A 19,739-nucleotide genomic window follows, 5' to 3' on the forward strand; every position below is an offset into this window, starting at 1 on the left:
TACAAAATAAGGTAGTACTGAGTATTACCAGGGAGGCGGACTTTTTAGGCTAAGAACCAGTGGAGAAGATATAGCAGTATAAAAAATATAAATTTATTGAAAAATACAATATCTAAAAAACAATGACAATTGTAACATATAGCATCTATGATTATTGTGCAGTGAGTGACATACAAGGGCTCACTGCACAATAATCATAGATGCTATATGTTACAATTGTCATTGTTTTTTAGATATTGTATTTTTCAATAAATGTATATTTTTTATACTGCTATATCTTCTCCACTGGTTCTTAGCCTAAAATTCCGCCTCCCTGGTAATACTCAGTACTACCTTATTTTGTATCCGCTTTAAGTTTCTTCTGCCAATAAACTCACTTGCCTGCTAGCCAATTTTTGTGTACACAGTCTAGTGTATCTAGATTTCAGTAAGGCATTTGGTATATTACCCCGTAAACACTTAATTTTACAAACTGAGGTCCTTTGGCATTGATGATATTGTATGTACCTGGATAAAAAATTGGTTGCAGCAGTGAGTCCAGAGCAGGGTGGCAAACCTCCCGCAACTTTATTTACTGACAGAACATGGAACATTTACTGACATAGCACTTTTTTTACTGACAACCTGAAAAAAATGACAGAACTCCTATTAGAAACTAAAACAATTGATATTTAAACAGTATAAACACAATCTGTAGACACTGACAATACCCATAACAGGTAATTGGCCTGGTTTACATTTAAAAAATCAACACAACATGACAAATTATTAGCCACAATGCTGGGATACAGTTGAAAAACAAGTTCTGTTATGCATGCCAAAGAGAGCAATGGGCATGACCAGATTGCTTCTAATAGTGGGAGTGGCCTAAAAGAGGATGATTAAACAGAACTGCTCCCTGACCACCTACCTCTAAATGAACATAGCAGCTGCTTGGGTGAGTACACATTAAATAAATAATAAATAGTGCTGCGCTGTTATGTATAATCGCTAGTTGATAAGTAAATATAAATAATATTATATTATTAATGTAAACTAAAATCCATACATAGTTAGATATAAAAGTGACAATGTGCTACAAAATTCATCATAGTGGAAAATTACAATAAACTGCTAAATGCAAATTAATGGCAGTGTACACATGTGCAAATCGCATATAGATCGCAAGTAACTATAATTAAAATTCTTGGTGGAGGGATGAGCCCAAATGTTGGATCCCCTTTGAAAAGTGATATAGAAAGTGTGTTTTCCTTTTTATTGTGCAGAACAGTGCAATGTGCATAGAGTGAGTGTCTTTTCTTCTTCTGTGCAGAGTATTTTAAATAGACAAAATAAAGTGCAAAAGTGACTTCTCCTCTTTGGTGCGGCACACTATAATGTTAGGTGGCCTCTTAGCTTATGGCTGTAAGGTAACAGCGTGTATATATGGCTTTGGAGGTCATGGGTGTTCCCACTGTATATCTTGATGGTAATTGTGCTCTTAATCTGGTGCTTTCAGTATAGTAGTATATACCTGCTCTTTTGCAGCCAATCGCGGTAGTAGTATCACTCCCTCGGTTGGTATGTATATAAGGTATATTGGGAAGAAGAAGGGGGGATTCCAGATGGTGTAGTACGTTTTTTTAAAACATTTTATTATTAAAAAGCTTCAGGTACCCACATTTCACAATGGTAATAAAATTCAAAACACCACGAGCAGCGAGCTCGCCGACGTCACTTCTGGTGCCTGTATGTCCCAACGCGTATCGTAACTGTCACGTGACTTCATCAGGGGATGTGTACTGGCACTGCAAATGTCCTTAAATAAGTTGACCATTGAGCTAATTGGGCAGCCATTTTCCCGTAGTGCAATGAGAGGAAGTGAAGCGGCAGCCATTTTCTCATAGATGTTGTATGTAAAGAGTATTGCTGCCATTTTTTTCTGGTCCAACAATACAATACAACATAGCGACCATTTTCTGAGTGACCTGTGAGTTTATCAAAGGAAAAAATGTATATATTAGAAACAGGAATAAGTAAATGGCGAAAACTAGTTTAATACTTAGATAAAAAGTGTCAGCTAACTCTAAAGCCCCATACATACGATCAGATTTTCTGACAGGAAATTTTGTATGTCAGGCTGTTGGCGGAAAATCTGTATGTATGCTCCATCAGACAATTGTTGTCGGACTTTCTGCCAACAAATGTTGGCCAGCATGTCTTCAAATTTTACGCCAACAAATGTGTGTTGTCGGATTTTCCGATCGTGTGTACACAAGTCCGTCAGACAAAAGTCCAAAGTACAAACATGCATGCTCGGAAGCAGAAGCGGTTGGTCTTGTAAACTAGCGTTTGTAATGGAGAATTAACATTTGTGACGTGGCAAATTATGAAATCAAAAACCAAATGCAGCGCACATTCTCTTCTTCTTTAATAGGATAATAATGAAGCTTCTTTGCTGGTGATACTGATGGAGTTATTGCAAACAAATTTTCAAAGGCTTTTTTGTTTCTAGTGATATCAAGAATAATATTATTATGTTTCCTTTTTTTGTTTATGCAAGTTACCACAACACCATTATTCTGTAGTTTTTAAGATCAAAGATACAACTATGTTGGTGTCCCTTGTTAATTTTACATTGTATTTTTTTAAAATGTATGTGCCTACTCCCAAACTGTCATTTGAAGTAAAACACGTAGCCAAGTATTCTCCACAATTTTTTTATTGTGCATTAAAAAAAAAAAAATTAAACATGCTATCTGCCAATAGAACTTAACCAAAAAGTGCATTCTATGCATCCAAAAATATAGAAAATCTACCAAATCAAATCATTATTCAACCAAAAAAATAATGTCAAAGCAATAACTCCAAGGCTGATAATAAATAACACGTTATCTCCGCCGATCCCGCAGCATGTCTGGTTGACGAACGGCCGTTCAGAAACAAACTGAAAAGCGCTAAATGAAAAACACGAAAAGAAAAGCACGAATCAACACTCACCAAACTTCTACTAACACAAAGTTAGCAGAAGGATCCCAAAGGGTGGCGATAAAGAGATGAAAAACCTTGTAGTACGTCTAGTACGTCACTACGTTCGTAATTGTTGGCCAACATTTGTGTGACCGTGTGTATGCAAGACAAGTTTGAGCCAACACCCTTCGGACAAAATTCCACGGTTTTGTTGTCGGAAAGTCCGATTGTGTGTATGTGGCATTAGAGTATACATAGACACATGGGAATAGATAAAAGACCTATAAAGATAATAATAAAAATTAATAGTCAAACGGTACTATGGGGATGTGACAGACGCTACCGTTAATTAATTTGGGGTAAAGGGGACACAGGAACTGGTGCCAGCGCAGTGTGCACATAATAAACGTAAATTGAGATATATGAAAACATACACCGGAACTGAAAGCGCACGATTACCATCAGGATTACCAAGAAAAAATACACTTTCTATATCACTTTTCAGACGGGATCCGACGGGCTCATCCCCCCCCACCAAGACTTTTAATTATATTTACTAGCGATCTATATGAGATTTGCACACATGCACACTGCCATTCCTTTGCATTTAGCAGTTTATTGTCATTTTCCACTATGATGAATTTTGTAGCACATTTCACTTCTATATCTAACTATGTATGGATTTTAGTTTACATTAATAGTATAATATTATTTATATTTACTTATCAACTAGCGATTATACATAACAGCGCAGCACTATTTATCATTTATTTATCTTTTTTGTGGTTATGGAATAACCCTTCAGTGCTTTGCAACAGTTAACTACTTCAATACAGGGCACTTACACCCCCTTCCTGCCCAGACCAATTTTCAGCTTTCAGCGCTCTCACACTTTGAATGACAATTACTCAGTCATGCTATGCTGTACCCATATGATATTTGCATCCTTTTTTTCCACACAAATAGAGCTTTCATTTGGTGGTATTTAATCACTAGCAGGTTTTTTATTTTTTGTGCTATAAATAAAAAAAGACTGTCAATTTTGTAAAAAAAATGCCTTTTTCTTTGTTTCTTTCATAAAATTTTGCAAATTAGTAATTTTTCTTCATACATTTTGTCCAAAATTTATACTGCTACATATCTTTGGCAATACCACATGTGTGAGACTTTTACACAGCCTGGCCACATACAGAGGCTCAACATCCAAGTAGCACCTTCAGGCGTTCTAGGAGCATAAATTACATATATAATTTCCTGGCAACCTATCATTTTTGAAGGCCCTTCATATTTCTAACACATAGCATGTACAAACCAAGAATTACAATCCCAAATAAATTCTATTGTGGAAATGGTAAAAGAAAAACATTACCTGTGCTTTTAGTAGTGTCCACAGAGGAGAGCACTGGTCCAGACAGCAGGCAGGGATGTGCTTAGCGACAGCAAAAGTAATTATCTAGGCAGCAGGCAGGAATATTGTCTATAGTCAGCAAAAGGATATTGTCAGCACAGCACAGTCCATAGAAATTGTCCAGGCAGAGACAGCCAGCACAGCCATAATATTGGTCCTGGTACACTGCTACCTTCAGACACTCATTATTGTACCGCTCTCCAGCCCTCCATAAACATAAGCCTCTTGCTACAGCTAATTATTTGCATAGTCCAGGAAGCAGGCAGAGGTGTGGTCCATTCATGCGGCAGGCAGAGGCATGATGGCAGTAAGTCAGCAGCAGGCTGAGGGCCACAATCAGGTAAGATGTGTGCACAGGGGCACAGGGGTAGTGGCTTCGCCTACCCAAATCTCTATGAAGCCTCCGGACTCCAGACCCTAATCTGGAAATTATAAAACCTGGAGAAAACAAAAAAATAGTTTTCTCTACCTGGAAAAACAATTCTAGAGCCCCTCACATATGTGAGACCCCTGTGTACTACAGTAGCAGGGCAACAGATCAGTCCAAACGGTAGGCAAAAGCATAGTCCATAAAACAGGCCAGGGTCAGTTCACGTGCAAGCAGTCCAAGCGGTAGGCAGAAGCGTAGTTTGTAAAACAGGCGAGGGTCAGTTCACATGGAAGCAATCCGAACGGTAGGCAGAGGCATAGTCACAAAACAGGCCAGGGTCAGTTCACGTGGAAGCAGTCCAAATGGTAGGCAGAGGCATAGTCAAAAAACAGGCCAGGGTCAGTTCACGTGGAAGCAGTCCAAATGGTAAGCAGAGGCATAGTCATAAAACAGGCCAGGGTCAGTTCATGTGGAAGCAGTCCCAACGTTATGCAGAGGCATAGTCACAAAACAGGCCAGGGTCAGATCACGTGGAAGCAGTCCACATGGTAGGCAGAGGCATAGTCAAGAAACAGGCCAGGGTCAGTTCACGTGGTAGCAGTCCAGACGGTAGGCAGAGGCATAGTCAAAAAACATGCCAGGGTCAGTTCACGTGGAAGCAGTCCAAATGGCGGGCAGAGGCATATTAAAAAAAACAGGCCAGGGTCAGTTCACATGGAAGGCAGTGGCATGGTTATTTGGGGAAGCATGGAAAATGGCCAGCACAGATGATGGAAATGGTTAAAAATATGGGCTAATATTTTAGGGATGTATGAAAAAGTTGGAAGCATTCACCAATGCAAAGGCCAGGTTGGGAGGAACACTGGGGACAATGGTAGCTGGTATCTCTGCGAAATCCTCTTTTGCTGTACACACAACATTTTTTTTTGCTGTCTTCGCCCTGCTTCAGATGGTGGAATGTTGTATGGGAAGTGGCACTCATTAAGTCATCTAACAGCATCAAAGCGAAAGTCTTCTGGGGGGGTCTTTATTGATAGATGACAACTTCTTCTATGAATTTTAGGAAGGGGGCGGGGCTTTCCATGGATTTGGTGTAGACTACGTAGGAATTATAAATGGCCAAATGGATTCGATAAATTGCTACCTTCTTGTACCAGAATCGGGACCTCCTTATTGACAAATAGGGCTGAATCATTTGATTATTGAAATCCACCCCCCCATGTAGAGATTGTAATCTTGGACACATGTTGGCTTTTCAATGGGACCTCATCTTCTTTGAAGTGTCGTCATGGATGGTGGACATCATGTGCACGTCCCTTTTATCCTTCCACCTCAAGGCCAGCACTTCGTTGCATCTCAGTGCTGCTCTTTCCCCCTTCACAGCTTTTTGTTCTCTAGAGATTGTGGGACATTACAGCAGAATAAATGGGCATGTGGTGGATGGGGTTGGTGGACCAATAGGCATGTCCTTCATTTTTTTTTGTAAGCACCATGTTTACGGTGAGGCCCATAAACAATTTGAACTACTCCAAATTCAGATCTCTCCACTCAAACAGACGGACATATGATGATTGGGGGTTGTTGGCAATATACTGCTGGGCATATAAATTGGTCTGGTCCACAATGAATTGCAGCAAAGTGTTGGGCAAAAATAAATAAAAACAATCGATCTCTGTGAAATTTTGGGTGTTGGCCTGCACACCTGGCTGTGCTGTAAAAGGGGGAATAATTGGTGATCCCGAGTCGGAAGGCAGCCATGTTGGGTTGGCAAGACCATCTGGCATGTATGTAGAGGCCCTGGCTCTTGGGGGACGTGACATTGCAGTCAGTGGTGGATTTGAATTACCTGTGCTGGTACTCAGCACTGGTACTGGGCATTTGTTCCTGGGGCCTATCGCCGGTGGCGGTACTGGTACTGGGCATTTGTTCCTGGGGCCTATCGCTGGCAGCAGCGCTGGTACTGGAAATAAGGGAAAAAAATCTTGCGAGCCACAATGATCCAATGCCAAATATGTAACAATACTCAGCTCAGCATAAATAGATACAAAAGTGCTTAGTGCTCCATAATACTTATAATAAACAGTCCTGATGGATGATCATAAAGTGATTGGTGAAAAATCCTGTGAATCAACATCAAATAGGTGTGTAAAAACAGTGTCCGTAGATGGTATTATCCAACATGCTCATAAAATCCTTGGTGCTGCAAACCATCCTCCGGTGCACTTCAGTGGCCCCCCTAGGATATTGTGCTCACCTCAGAGCGTGTGACCCAGCTGCTACATTGAGTCAAAACACGCTTTGGAGCCACCCCCGAGCTCTGTGCTGATTAACAGATGTCAGTCTCCAGCTTGGTTCAATGCAGCTCCATAGGCATAAACAAAAGAAAACTCAATGGTGTGATATCGTTGGGTAAATGTATTTAATAAATAAAATACACTCCCCACAATGGGGTACTCACACTATCCCGGTGCATAAGTGCACCGCTCGATATCAAGCATCAATCCCCCAAAAGACAATAAACAGTCAGTTGCTCTCTTTTCTTGCTTTTATATGTGGGATTAAACTTGGAGAGATATTAGGGATGTATGAGATGCCGATGAAGATTTCAGAAAGATAGGTTATCATCCATGGCCTTGGCCTTGTTAATGGATTTCCCCTATAGAGTTATCACTGCAGACTATTGCTTCTTCTGTTATCTATCTGACTGAAGATTTACTACTCACGGCTTCCAGTTAAACAAGATGAATCACTCTGAATAATTCCCCTGTATTAGACTGATGTGATATTCCTGCTACTAATAGAGAGCCAAAGGCCTATACCGCCTATCTTCCGTGGCTCCATGAACTAACAGCCCCACAGTCTCTGGAAGTTGTTGCAAACGTGAACTTGGCACATATTAAACGACAAACTATTTCTCCAGCCCGTCCACTTCTGTCCATACTGTGTTCCCTGGCCACACAGCATGCTACACTATGCGCTCCAGTACTTCTGCTTCTTCAACGTTACACTGACCTTCTCCTTGTATCAAAGTCCTGTGTTCCCCGGTCACAGAAATCCAATAAGCTGGTCTACTTCCGCCGCTTTACTCCTACTTCCTCCACTTGATCCTCTTTACAGTCAAGCACTGTGTTCCCCAGTGACAGAAACCCAATGTACTCTGTGGAGATGAAGATCCTCAACTTTAGCTCCTTCCCCCGCGGCTCCTCCATCCCTCCTCCGAACACGGCACATCCCCGCATGGGGATGTCCGGTATAGCACCTCAGCATGCCATGCTGTCTTTCCCGTCCTCCACAACTCCTCCCTGGAAGCATGTGACCCCAGCTTATATAGGAGGCCTGCCCCCTGCCAATGCAAATTAATGATTAGTCAGAGCCCCCCACATGAGCTGCCTGCCACTCAGGTCTCAAGTCCAACCTCCCTTCCAGAACAATTCCACTGAATGCAGGAGAGGATCTCTGAGCCAAAGTGTAGGTGACACATCCCCCACTATACTAACACTCCCAATCCCAAATCAGTACAACCAGGCCTGGAATAGAAACACAGGCCTGGCTGAATTTACCTGCCACTAGTCCTGCAACTAGAAAAACACTAATCTAGCACCTACCTAAAAGTAGAGGGTGCTACACTCACCCCCCACTAAAATCACAACTGTCCTCAGTGCAGGGTTCAGGGGTGCTTTGCATACAGGGTTCAAGGGTGTGCTGCATAAAGAGTGCAGGGTTTAGGGGCGCTCTGCATACTGAGTGCAGGGTTCAGAGGTGCCCCATTTTCCCCCAAATCACCACCTCCCCAGCTCTACTCGCACCTCTAAATCACCCTCCTTGAGAGTACCTAATAGATAACTGCAACTGCAGAAAAGCAGGATAGGTTACTCAGGAGGAGAGTGAGGCCATGGGCACAGGCTTTAGAGCTACTGACAGCAGACAAGAACTGGATTCCAACTACATATCTATGCAGAGAGGCAGCAGGCGGAGCACAGTTGAGATCACTCTGCAGCTGGAACTAGAGGAGCGGGATCTGCTAATGCAGCCGCCTGCTCTTTCCGTCGCTGGCTTCTGCCTGCTTCTATTTAAAAATCATCCCAACTGTTCCAAACTCTTCCTGAATAAGTGGCTGCTGGTGCTGCATCCAGCTGGCAAGGGGTTCCTTCATACACTAATCTGCCTAATAAAAAAGAATGATTTTTACTGACATAAAGTTTCCTAGACATTTACTGACAGCTGTAAAAATTACTGATTCCACAGTTGGTGGTGTCAACGTGGAGCATAGATAAATTCAAAAACCATTTAGATGTGTTTATAAGTGAAGACTGTACTGTATGGAAAATGGTAGCGACATGAACAAACACACACACACAGGTCGAACTGGATGGACCAGTGTCTTTATTCAACCTTTCCAACTGTGTAACTATCTGCAGCTGTAAGATGCTGAGAATTAGGCTAGGATAATGGCATGCACAGGAGTTCCATCATCAGCGAGTGAGCGTAGAGTGCAGCAAGAACTTGCTGAACCTGAAAGAAGAGGAAAAATGGCAGCGGTGGCGAAGAAGTGTATACTTGCATGCTATGGTAAACACCTGCCTTGCAAACTCCCCAATTTAGCTCTACTTTAACTTAGTGAATAAAGTAAAGTCGTGTTGACTTCAATAATCTAATCACGTACGGGCAAAGATCTTTTTTTTCATTTTTTTCCTGTTTTCATGATTAAAAACAAGGTGTTGAAAGTGAAAACAACCTCACATTATTCACTTTTGCTAAATATTTCTATTCTTTTTAGTAAATCGACCCCAATAAGTATGTTCTTGAATACTGCTCATAAACAACAATCTGTTATTTTGGAAATTGCAGTAAATGCCTTTTTAACGAATACATTCTATAGACCTTTAACATTTACAAAAATCTCCCTACCAGACATCTTCAGAGCTTTTAGGAGTCACGTAATGTTCGTTGTGACCTACAGAGCCATCAAATGTGAATGGACTGAACCCTTACTTTATGGCTTTATACCGTTCCATTACAAAACTTATTACAATAATCTAAGTTAATTCAGTTTACAACAATAGAAATTATGTGCTTTACAGGTTGTCTTCTTTTACAGGTTAATTCCAACAACATTTTATCCTGGAAGAATAATTTTGTCATTGGATTTTGTGATTTTCTGTTTACGTCTCATGCATATATTTACCATCAGCAAAACCCTTGGACCTAAAATCATCATTGTTAAAAGAATGGTAAGTAAAATATTGATTAAAATGTATTTAACTACATTCAAATATAACAAAGTTAAGTATGAGACTATTACAAAACACCCAATTTTTGTTATTTATAATGTTTAATTAAAGGATATCTGCCAAGACAAGTACAGTACATGGGCCTGCAAGAGTACATTGAATAATAATTAGTCATGCCTTCTACGAAGATTAATCTGACCATGTAATACAAATTAATTCAGGGTACAGCTTTCATGAATAATTATTCTCATTGTCTGGTTTTGTGCTCTGACTATATGCAGATATTAGTCAGTTTTCTTGCAAAAGTGAAGGAGATTTAAAGTAGAACTGCAGCTAATACGTGTCACCACTATGCTTATAGAAGATGAATGGTATAAAGCTCTCTCAGGTTTGTATTGCTGTCTCTGACCCTGTTGTGGATAATTCCCCTCATTTCCAAGAAGGAATTTTGTGATGCGCACAAAAATCCTATTTCATATACTGTTGTAAACAAAACAAAGAAAGAATGTAGAGCTTAATGCTCTGCATAAGGTCCTTTGGAATGAAGTTTCCTTTTTTTTTGTGGCTTGGCAATGAGAGTACCATAGCATAAAATTCTGCATGTGCGAGCCCCATTTCTTACAGTTCCTTGGGTTACTAGACACACACAGGAAAGATAACTTTCCCAGCTTTCCTTGCTCAGCAGCTCAGGGGGCACACCTGATGAGGCACAGATTGCTGGGCAAGTGATCTGCAGCCAGATGAGTGGCCCTCCACTGTCAGAAACAGAGTGCGGGCAGCCAGAACTAAACCTAATAGCATGCTCTTTCTCCAGAAGTCCTAGCTTCTGTGGGGAGCCTCTCCTGAATTGCTACCAGAGTTCTCCGGTTTGTGTGAGTGGTCCGTTGCCCTTGGGCCTTGAAACCCTCCAGCTGTTCACCTGTGTTATCAGAGTGACCCTGGACTTCACTGAGAGGGATGCTGTTTCTGCACATAATTGCAAGCAGCTGTTTGTTTTCTGAACTGTTTTGCTGTAGTACTAATTCTCAGCTAAACGTTCAGTTTTTATATTGTCTTCTAGAGAGAATGTTACCGCATATCACTCTGACTAAGCCACAGAGACATTGCTGTAAAGAGTACATGTTTGTGCAGCTTTGATAATCTGTTTTGTACTATTCTGCAGTGTGTGCATGCTCTTTGCCATCTTGAACCTGTTTTACATGACTGCTGAGAAGCTTAGGCTTGTCTTAACCCAACTTATTGAAACCCAAAAACCCCCCAAAAAGACACAGAGACTACTTTAAGTTGGAAGTAAGGCAAGGCCACAGCTTTATTGAACAAACCAAGTATAAAAACCTTCAAAATACCACATAACCATAGGTGTGCGCAGCCTCTTGCATTAGGGTGTGCACCCCAAAGCTCAAATACATATGCATGTGTATATGTACTGATGGTGTCAGTAGGGCAGTGGACAGTGTAATTTTGTTTATTTTCTTTGCGAAAAAATAATTTTCTTTTGTAACATTTTTTTTGGGGATGAAATATCAGTGGTCTAAACAGGGGGGAATATGCTCCACACAAGGTGATTAGGGTGTGCCCAGGCACACCTGGCACACCCTGTGGGCACGCCTATGCACATAACCATGCTAGTCACAGTTATACTGTGAGCATCCATAACCAAACACGAATACTCTAAGAGGCCTGTCTCCGCCATCAGTGCAAGACAGGGGTTAAACTGACCCCGGAATTAAAATTGAGGGCATAGCTCATAAAGTAATATCAATCGCTGGCAAGGCAAAACCGCAGGCGGCTGCCTGCCAGCCGTGGAAACATCAGTGGGAGGTGAAGTGGGGACCGAAGAAACAGGCTCACCAGCGAGTAAAGGCAGGAGCCAGTCAGCCTGACCTCTTGCGAGCAGATCCCTGACCCTCTCAATCAAGGCGTCTGTGTCCATGGTGAATCCAGCAGGGACGCAGGGGAGGACAACTCTTGTGACGTCAGCTTCTCTTGAGAGTAGTGGGACACGCCTCTGCGTAGCCTTTTCTAGAGTTCAGGCTCCACCCAGTCATCTTGTGCCATCGTAGCCAATCCCAATGGAAACACTCCAACTGCCTGGTTAGGATGACGCCCACATAGATGCCAAGCATCCAGCAGTCATGGCTCCCTTTCCTTAGGATGGGAAGGGTCAAGGGGCCTTCATTGTTGCTTCTTGTACCTGTATGGTTAACGTAGTATAGTTACAAGTGCTCCCAGTTTGATCATGTGGCTGATTACCTATTATGTTAAAGTATTTTTTTGTGAAAGGGTACAGTTGTGTATTTACCAGTCAAGGCTAAGGCAATTTTACTGCTTTTCTCAGGCTGCTACAATGCAGTGGGGTTGATTTAGTTGTAGATGCTGTTCAGAAAAGCTAGAAAAAAAGAAAAATGGGGTGCCTGAATAAGGGGTGCTGTACCACCAACCAGACCAATCTCTTCTTTCTAGAAAAATGTATGTTCTTTTTGCAAAGTAAATATTAAAGCAGTTATAAACCCAAAACCAAAAAATTTCGCAGCTTACCAATCATTAGGTGCAATGGCTGCATTTGTTTTCTTCTTTAGGCTTTTTTACCTCTGCTTTCACCTAGCAATCTGGCTAGTAACACAACTCCTTTATTAGAGTGCATTCAGTCTGGATGAAGAAGCACAGGGGGCACCTTTGGACAGCAACACTGTTAATCTGCGAGGGGGGGGGGGTACGCTTTATAAGAAGTTATAAACAAACAGTTTTTTTTCCTTTTGGGATAAAGGTTTTACATTAACAAATAAAAGCCGATCATTGTAAGCACTCCTGCCAGTGTTAAATGGCTTGTCCCATCTCTGTAACTGACACATTCTGCTGGAGAGCTTATTCTTTTGAAAAACAACAGACTTACTGGTTGGATCACCAAATAGAAGAAAGAAAGCCTAAAAAAGAAAAACAGCCATCACATCAAAGAATTAGTACGCTGCAATTAATAAATGTTTGCTTTTGGGTTTAATACCGCTTTTACCACTTCCCACCCAGCCTATTGTAAAATGATGGCTGGGCAGGACATTCGGAGTTCCAGGTGGACGTCATAAGACGTCCTCCCAGAACACGCCTTGCTCACGCCCCATGGGCCGCGCTGTGGGCGATGTGTCATCGGCTGTGTCCACCAAACACAGCCGATGACTAATCAGAGTACCTGCCCGCTGCTGGTACCATGTGATGAACTGTGATTGGCCCTGTCTGTACAATGTGATCACTGTGACACAGCAACACAATTATACACAATGGATGGCATGAAAGGAAGCTACATACATTGTTTACAATTGTTATGTGATCTACTGTGTCACAGCAGATCACATCGTACAGACAGGGCCAATCACAGCTCATCTGTACCATGTGATTAGCTGTGGCTAATCACAGCTAATCACAATACACACTGAATGAATCAGTTTCATTCAGTAAAAATGGTTGCTTATACCAGTAAATTCACTGATATAAGCAATCATAATGTGTAAAAAAAATAAAAATACTGATCACTTCCCCAGAGTAGTACATTCTGGTCACAATGTGAAAAAGAAAATAATAAAACAATAGTAATAAAAAAGAAGAAAAAGAAATTATATTGAAAAAAATATATTAAACTTTTTTTTTTTTGTTTTTTTTTTACATACTGTCCCTGATCACCACCACACCAGTTATATGATGACTAGCCATGCCTCTTACTAAATAACTTGGACTGTCTACTTTCCAAAAAGGGGTCATTTGGGGGATATTTCGGCCAGTCCTGGTGTTTTCGGGCCTCAAGAAATGTGATAGGCCGTCCGTACATCAATTTTCAGATATACACTCACTGGCCACTTCCTTAGGTATACCTGTTCAATTGCTTGGTAACACAAATCGCTAATTAGACAATCAAATGGTAGCAACGCAATGCATTTAGACATCTAGACGTGGTGAAGATGACTTGCTGAATTTCAAAGCTAGCATCAGAATTGGAGAACAAACGAATAAGCCTGGACGGCAGCACTCCAATACAACACCTTTATTACGTTAAAATCCAGTGTACAGCAGTCAATCCATACAATACAAAAGGGGGGATGCAAACAGCTTACCTGTTTCACACCTGAATCTGGTGCTTAATCATAGCTAGTGTAGTGACAAAACGGATGTGAATATATGTATGGCAGTGGCCAATGGGATCCTGAGGGCCACTCCCACATGCATAATTAGTTATTCAAAGAATATGGAACAGCTGTGACTGGAGATCCCTCCAGTCCACAGCTCTCACATAGACAGGTAAAAAACCCAAAAACGAACTCACCATCACATTGACACAAACCCAAACCAATTAAAAATAACATGTTAAAATTAAATCACCACATTAACATGTACATTGGGTATAACCCATGAGACATAAAATCATAATGTTATTTTAAAAATTGGTATTGTTATCCACACCACATGTGTGAAAAAATTCACACATGTATATGTTCAGTTATCTAAAATCACACCAAGGACCTTCCATGTGTCAGATGTAAATGCAAGACCGTAAGAATGCATGTATCAAATCAAAAAACAAAGAACAAAAAAACATTGAACAAGCGTGTACATACGAACACATGGACTAAGGAACGATACAGCAGTCACTCAGAGACCGTTTATAAAAACAAAAGCAAAAACAAGAGAATTTTCTCTTTTCATATATATGTCAGGAAGGCTGTAAAAAAAAAAAGTCTTTCTTCTTTTAGTTTTTTTTCCTTTTTTGCCATATTTTTGCTGGGTTTTTTTTTTCTCCTTTTTTTTTCTTTTTGGTGAGCCATTATAGGGTCTCTTCATCCACATATGGACCGATTAGGAATGATATCAATAAAAATTAGTCCATGTGTCCATCCTTAGTCCATGTGTTCATATGTACACGCTTGTTCAATGTTTTTTTGTTCTTTGTTTGAAAAAGAGGGCAACTAGGACCTCTCCAATTGAGTCCTGCCTCTTACAGAAGGTTTTAGGACTATTGCGGTACCAAAGGGATGTAGACCAGAATGTATATAAAATCTTTTAGTTTATTAAAGGGTCAGTCATTAAAAAGTCCATATAAGGACACAATTGTAAATGAACAATAACATAATAACAAAGGACTGTTTACAGCAATGTTGACAAAAGAATTGTGTTAATAGTTTTTTTGTTCTTTGTTTTTTGATTTGATACATGCATTTTTACGGTCTTTTTTACACCTGACACATGGAAGGTCCTTGGAAGGTGTGAATTTTTTCACACACGTGGTGTGGATAACAATTGCAATTTTTAAACTAACATTATGATTTTATGTCTTATGGGTTATACCCAATGTACATGTTAATGTGGTGGTTTAATTTAAATATGTTATTTGTAATCGGTTTGGGTTTGTGTCAATGTGATTGTGAGTATTCGTTTTTGTTTTTTTTACCTGTTTATGTGAGAGCTGTGAACTGGAGGGCTCTCCAGTCACAGCTGTTCCATATTCTTTGATTAAATAATTATGCATGTGGGCTACTCGCGATACTTTATTTCCCATTGGCCACTACCATACATATATTCACATCCGTTTTGTCACTACACTAGCTATGATTAAGCACCAGATTCAGTTGTGAAACATGTAAGCTGTTTGCATCCCCCCTTTTGTATTGTATGGATTGACTGCTGTACACTGGATTTTAGCCTAATAAAGGTGTATCGGAGTGCTGCCTTCCAGGCTTATTCATTTGTTCTCTGATCCCAGCAGAGCCTGCACCTGAGTGCCTATCAAGGGTGTGTATCACTTGGAACCTGTGCTTTGAGAGTGGCTTTTCTTTTTCTAGCATCAGAATTGGGAAGAAAGGAATTTAAGTGACTTTGACCATGGCATGATTGTTGGTGGCAGATGGGCTGGTCTGAGTATTTAAAAAACTGCTGATCTACTGGGATTTTGACGCACAACCATCTCTAGAGTTTACAGAGAATGGTCCAAAAAAAAGAGAAAATATGCAGTGAGAAGCAGTTGTGTGGACGAAAATGCCTTGTTGATGTAAGAAGTCAGAGGAGAATGGGCAGAATGGGTTTGAGATGATAGAAAGGCAACAGTAACTCAAATAACCACTTGTACAATCAAGGCATGCAAAATACCATCTCTGAATGCACAACACATCGAACCTTGAAGCAGATGAGCTCCAGCAGCAGACCACACCAGGTGCCACTCCTGTCAGCTAAGAACAGAAAACTGAGGCTACAATTTGCACAGGCTTACAAAAATTGGACAATAGAAGATTGCAAAAACATTGCCTGGTCTGATGAGTCTCGATTTCATTTGCAATATTCAGATGGTAAGTTTATCTCAATACTTTGTTATATATCCTTTGTTGGCAATGACAGAGGTCAAATGTTTTCTGTAAGTCTTCACAAGGTTGTCACACACTGTTGCTGGTATGTTGGCCCATTCCTCCATGTAGATCTCCTCTAGAGCAGTGATGTTTTGGGGCTGTCGCTGGGCAACACGGACTTTCAACTCCCTCCAAAGGTTTTCTATGGGGTTGATATCTGGCTAGGCCACTCCAGGACCTCGAAATGCTTCTTACGAAGCCTCTCCTTTGTTGCCCAGGCAGTGTGTTTGGGATCATTGTCATGCTGAAAGACCCAGCCACGTTTCATCTTCAATGTCCTTGCTGATGGGAGGAGGTTTGCACTCAAAATATCACGATACATGGCCCCAGTCATTCTTTCATGGATCAGTTGTCCTGTTCCCTTTGCAGAGAAGCAGCCCCAAAGCATGATCCTGCCACCCCCATGCTTCACAGTAGGTATGGTGTTCTTTGGTTGCAACTCAGCATTCTCTCTCCTCCAAACACGACGAGTTGTGTTTCTACCAAACAGTTCTACTTTGGTTTCATCTGACCATATGACATTCTCCCAATCCTCTTCTGGATCATCCAAATGCTCTCTAGCAAACCTCAGACGGGTCCGGCTTTTCTGGCTTAAGCAGGGGGAGACTTCTGGCACTGCAGGATCTGAGTCCCTGGCGACGTAGTGTGTTACTGATGGTAGCCTTTGTTACGTTGGTCCCAGCTCTCTGCAGGTCATTCACTAGGTCCCCCCGTGTGGTTCTGAGATTTTTGCTCACCGTTCCTGTGATCATTTTGACTCCACGGGGTGAGATCTTGCGTGGAACCCCAGATCGAGGGACATTATCAGTGGTCTTGTATGTCTTCAATTTTTGAATTATTGCTCCCACAGTTGATTTCTTCACATCAAGCTGCTTGCCTATTGCAGATTCAGTCTTCCCAGCCTGGTGCAGGTCTACAATTTTGTTTCTTGTGTCCTTCCACAGCTCTTTGGTCTTCACCATAGTGCAGTTTGGTGTGTGACTGTTTGAGGTTGTGGACAGGTGTCTTTTATACTGATAATAAGTTCAAACAGGTGCCATTAATACAGGTAATGAGTGGAGGACAGAGGAGGCTCTTAAAGAAGAAGATACAAGTCTGTGAGAGCCAGAAATCTTGCTTGTTTGTAGGTGACCAAATACTTATTTTCCACCATAATTTGCAAATAAATTCTTTAAAAAATCAGACAATGTGATTGTTTGGATTTGTTTTCACATTTTGTCTCTCATAGTTGAGGTATACCTATAATGACAATTACTGGCCTCTCTCATCTTGGTGGGAGAACTTGTGGGAGTGGGAGAACTTGCACAATTGGTGGCTGACTAAATACTTTTTTGCCCCACTGTATACCATAGTTTGGGGACTCTATAACTGTTTTACAGACTAATAAACACTTATTTTAGTTATTTCCGCCAAAGAAATGTAGCAGAGTACATTTTGGCCTAAATTTATGAAGAAAGATTATGTATTTGCCCAATTTTATAATAGAACCTAAAAAAAACACGTTTCGTTTTTTTTCAAGAATTTGGGGTTTTTTTTCGTTTATTTAGCAAAAAATCAAAAACCCGGTGGTGATTAAATACCACCAAAAGAAAGCTCTGTTTGTGTGAAATTTTTTTTAAAAAATGTCATATGGGAAATAGTATTGTGAAACTGCGCAATTGTCATTCAAATTGTAACAGCTCTGAAAGCTGAAAATTGGCCTGGGCAGGAAGGGGGTGAAAGTGGTTGGTATTGAAGTGGTAAAATACCCAAACGTATGTGGGAATTTTTTGTAAAAATGCTGCATTTTTGCTAGTATATGATTGATTAATTAAAGTGAATGCAGCTTCACCTTAGTTATCAACATTCTTTTTGTAAAGTGAACATACACTTAGCTAAGTGAGAAAAATGAGAGTGAACGTATAATGCAAACAATCTATGGTCCTTTAGGAAAACAACCCCAGTGCCTACATATATTTGCCGTGTTTTATTCATTCTTATTTGTTTCTTCTAATAAAATATGCAGTAAACTCAATTTGTTTTACAAATATGGTGACAGGTTTAGTTTTAAATAGACCCTCAGATAACACACACTAATATTTGTAATAAATGAGTACTGTGTCTTTAGCTGTTTACATCTTTTTTATGTGATGTTTTGCATAAAAAAAAGCTTCAGCAATTACTGTTTAGGCAGCTCCAATTGTAGACACAATTACACAATAAAAGGAACATTTATACTGCTGGTAGGAAATTATTTTTACATTTGTCTACATTTAGAGCACAAGTAAAATGTCAGGTAAATGGCTAATTGTTTTCCATAATGTTGTATTGGTATATACAATGTTAAAATAAATTGTTGAACACAGTTTTTTTTTTTTTTATACGTGCTTACTGGAAGGTGTTCTACCTTATTTTTACGTAGTACCGCTTTAAAAGTGACTATAGTGGCTATACAATCTGATTGTGCAATCCCCTTTAGATCTAACAGTCTAGTTAATTAGATTGTTTAGGTGTGTCCTCTTATTACATTGTACATCTAAAGGAGATTGTACAGAGATTGTTTAATCAAACTGTATAATGTGTAGCCAGCTTACATTCTATCATATAAGTATAGTGTCAGGTTATCTGTGATCCAGTGATTGAAAGTATATGTGTTGTATATGATTTACAGTACATTCACACACTCTTGTATAAACATACATAACGCAATCAATGTGTTTCTTTTCCCAAGCACAGATGAAAGATGTCTTCTTTTTCCTTTTCCTCTTGGCTGTTTGGGTGATATCCTTTGGAGTTGCAAAACAAGCGATATTAATTCACAATGAGATAAGGGTTGACTGGATATTCCGTGGAGTTGTTTACCATTCCTACATGACATTATTTGGGCAGATTCCTTCTTATATAGATGGTATGAAGTCAAGTAATTATGACAATATGTCTGATGATCATAAATAACACACAACAAGACTGCATAGCTAGTTCGGTGGCCTTACTTGTCACACTTGCAATTATACTTCTTAGTCACCAACACCCCCCAAGCCCATTGATTGGACAAAGGAGGAGTAGCAGATTACTTACTAGGTCATCACTATTCTCTGTTTACTTGTAAATCTGTTCATAGTGTTAGGCCTGGTTCACGCTGGCGTGACTTTGAAGACAACATCCCAGCGCAAATTTGACACGACTTTTATATGACTTCTTTAACAGAAGTCAATGCAAGTCATGCCGAAGTCAGACCAAAAGTAGGGCAGGAACCTTCTTCTAAGTCAGAGCAATTCAAGTCACTCCTTTTAGAACAGTTCCATTGCACTAAATGAGGCACGATTCTCATACAACATGTGCTCTCAAAGTCTGAGCGCATGTCACATTAGTGTGAACCGGGGCTAAGACTAAAAGCATTGTGCAAAGTGTGCTGCTGTACA

The 19,739-nt window shown here is 40.4% G+C and overlaps 1 protein-coding gene across 1 annotated transcript in view; it reads left to right on the forward strand.

Annotated features, from left to right (window-relative positions):
- TRPM2 (transient receptor potential cation channel subfamily M member 2) overlaps positions 1-19,739 on the forward strand; it is a 328,183-nt gene that overhangs the window by 220,687 nt on the left and 87,757 nt on the right. The window contains 2 exon segments of the mRNA XM_073633225.1: positions 9,826-9,958; positions 19,054-19,225. Of these exon segments, the coding sequence (XP_073489326.1) occupies positions 9,826-9,958; positions 19,054-19,225 (305 nt within the window).

Source organism: Aquarana catesbeiana, linkage group LG06, assembly GCF_042186555.1.
Source record: "Aquarana catesbeiana isolate 2022-GZ linkage group LG06, ASM4218655v1, whole genome shotgun sequence".
NCBI classification, from domain to species: domain Eukaryota; kingdom Metazoa; phylum Chordata; class Amphibia; order Anura; family Ranidae; genus Aquarana; species Aquarana catesbeiana.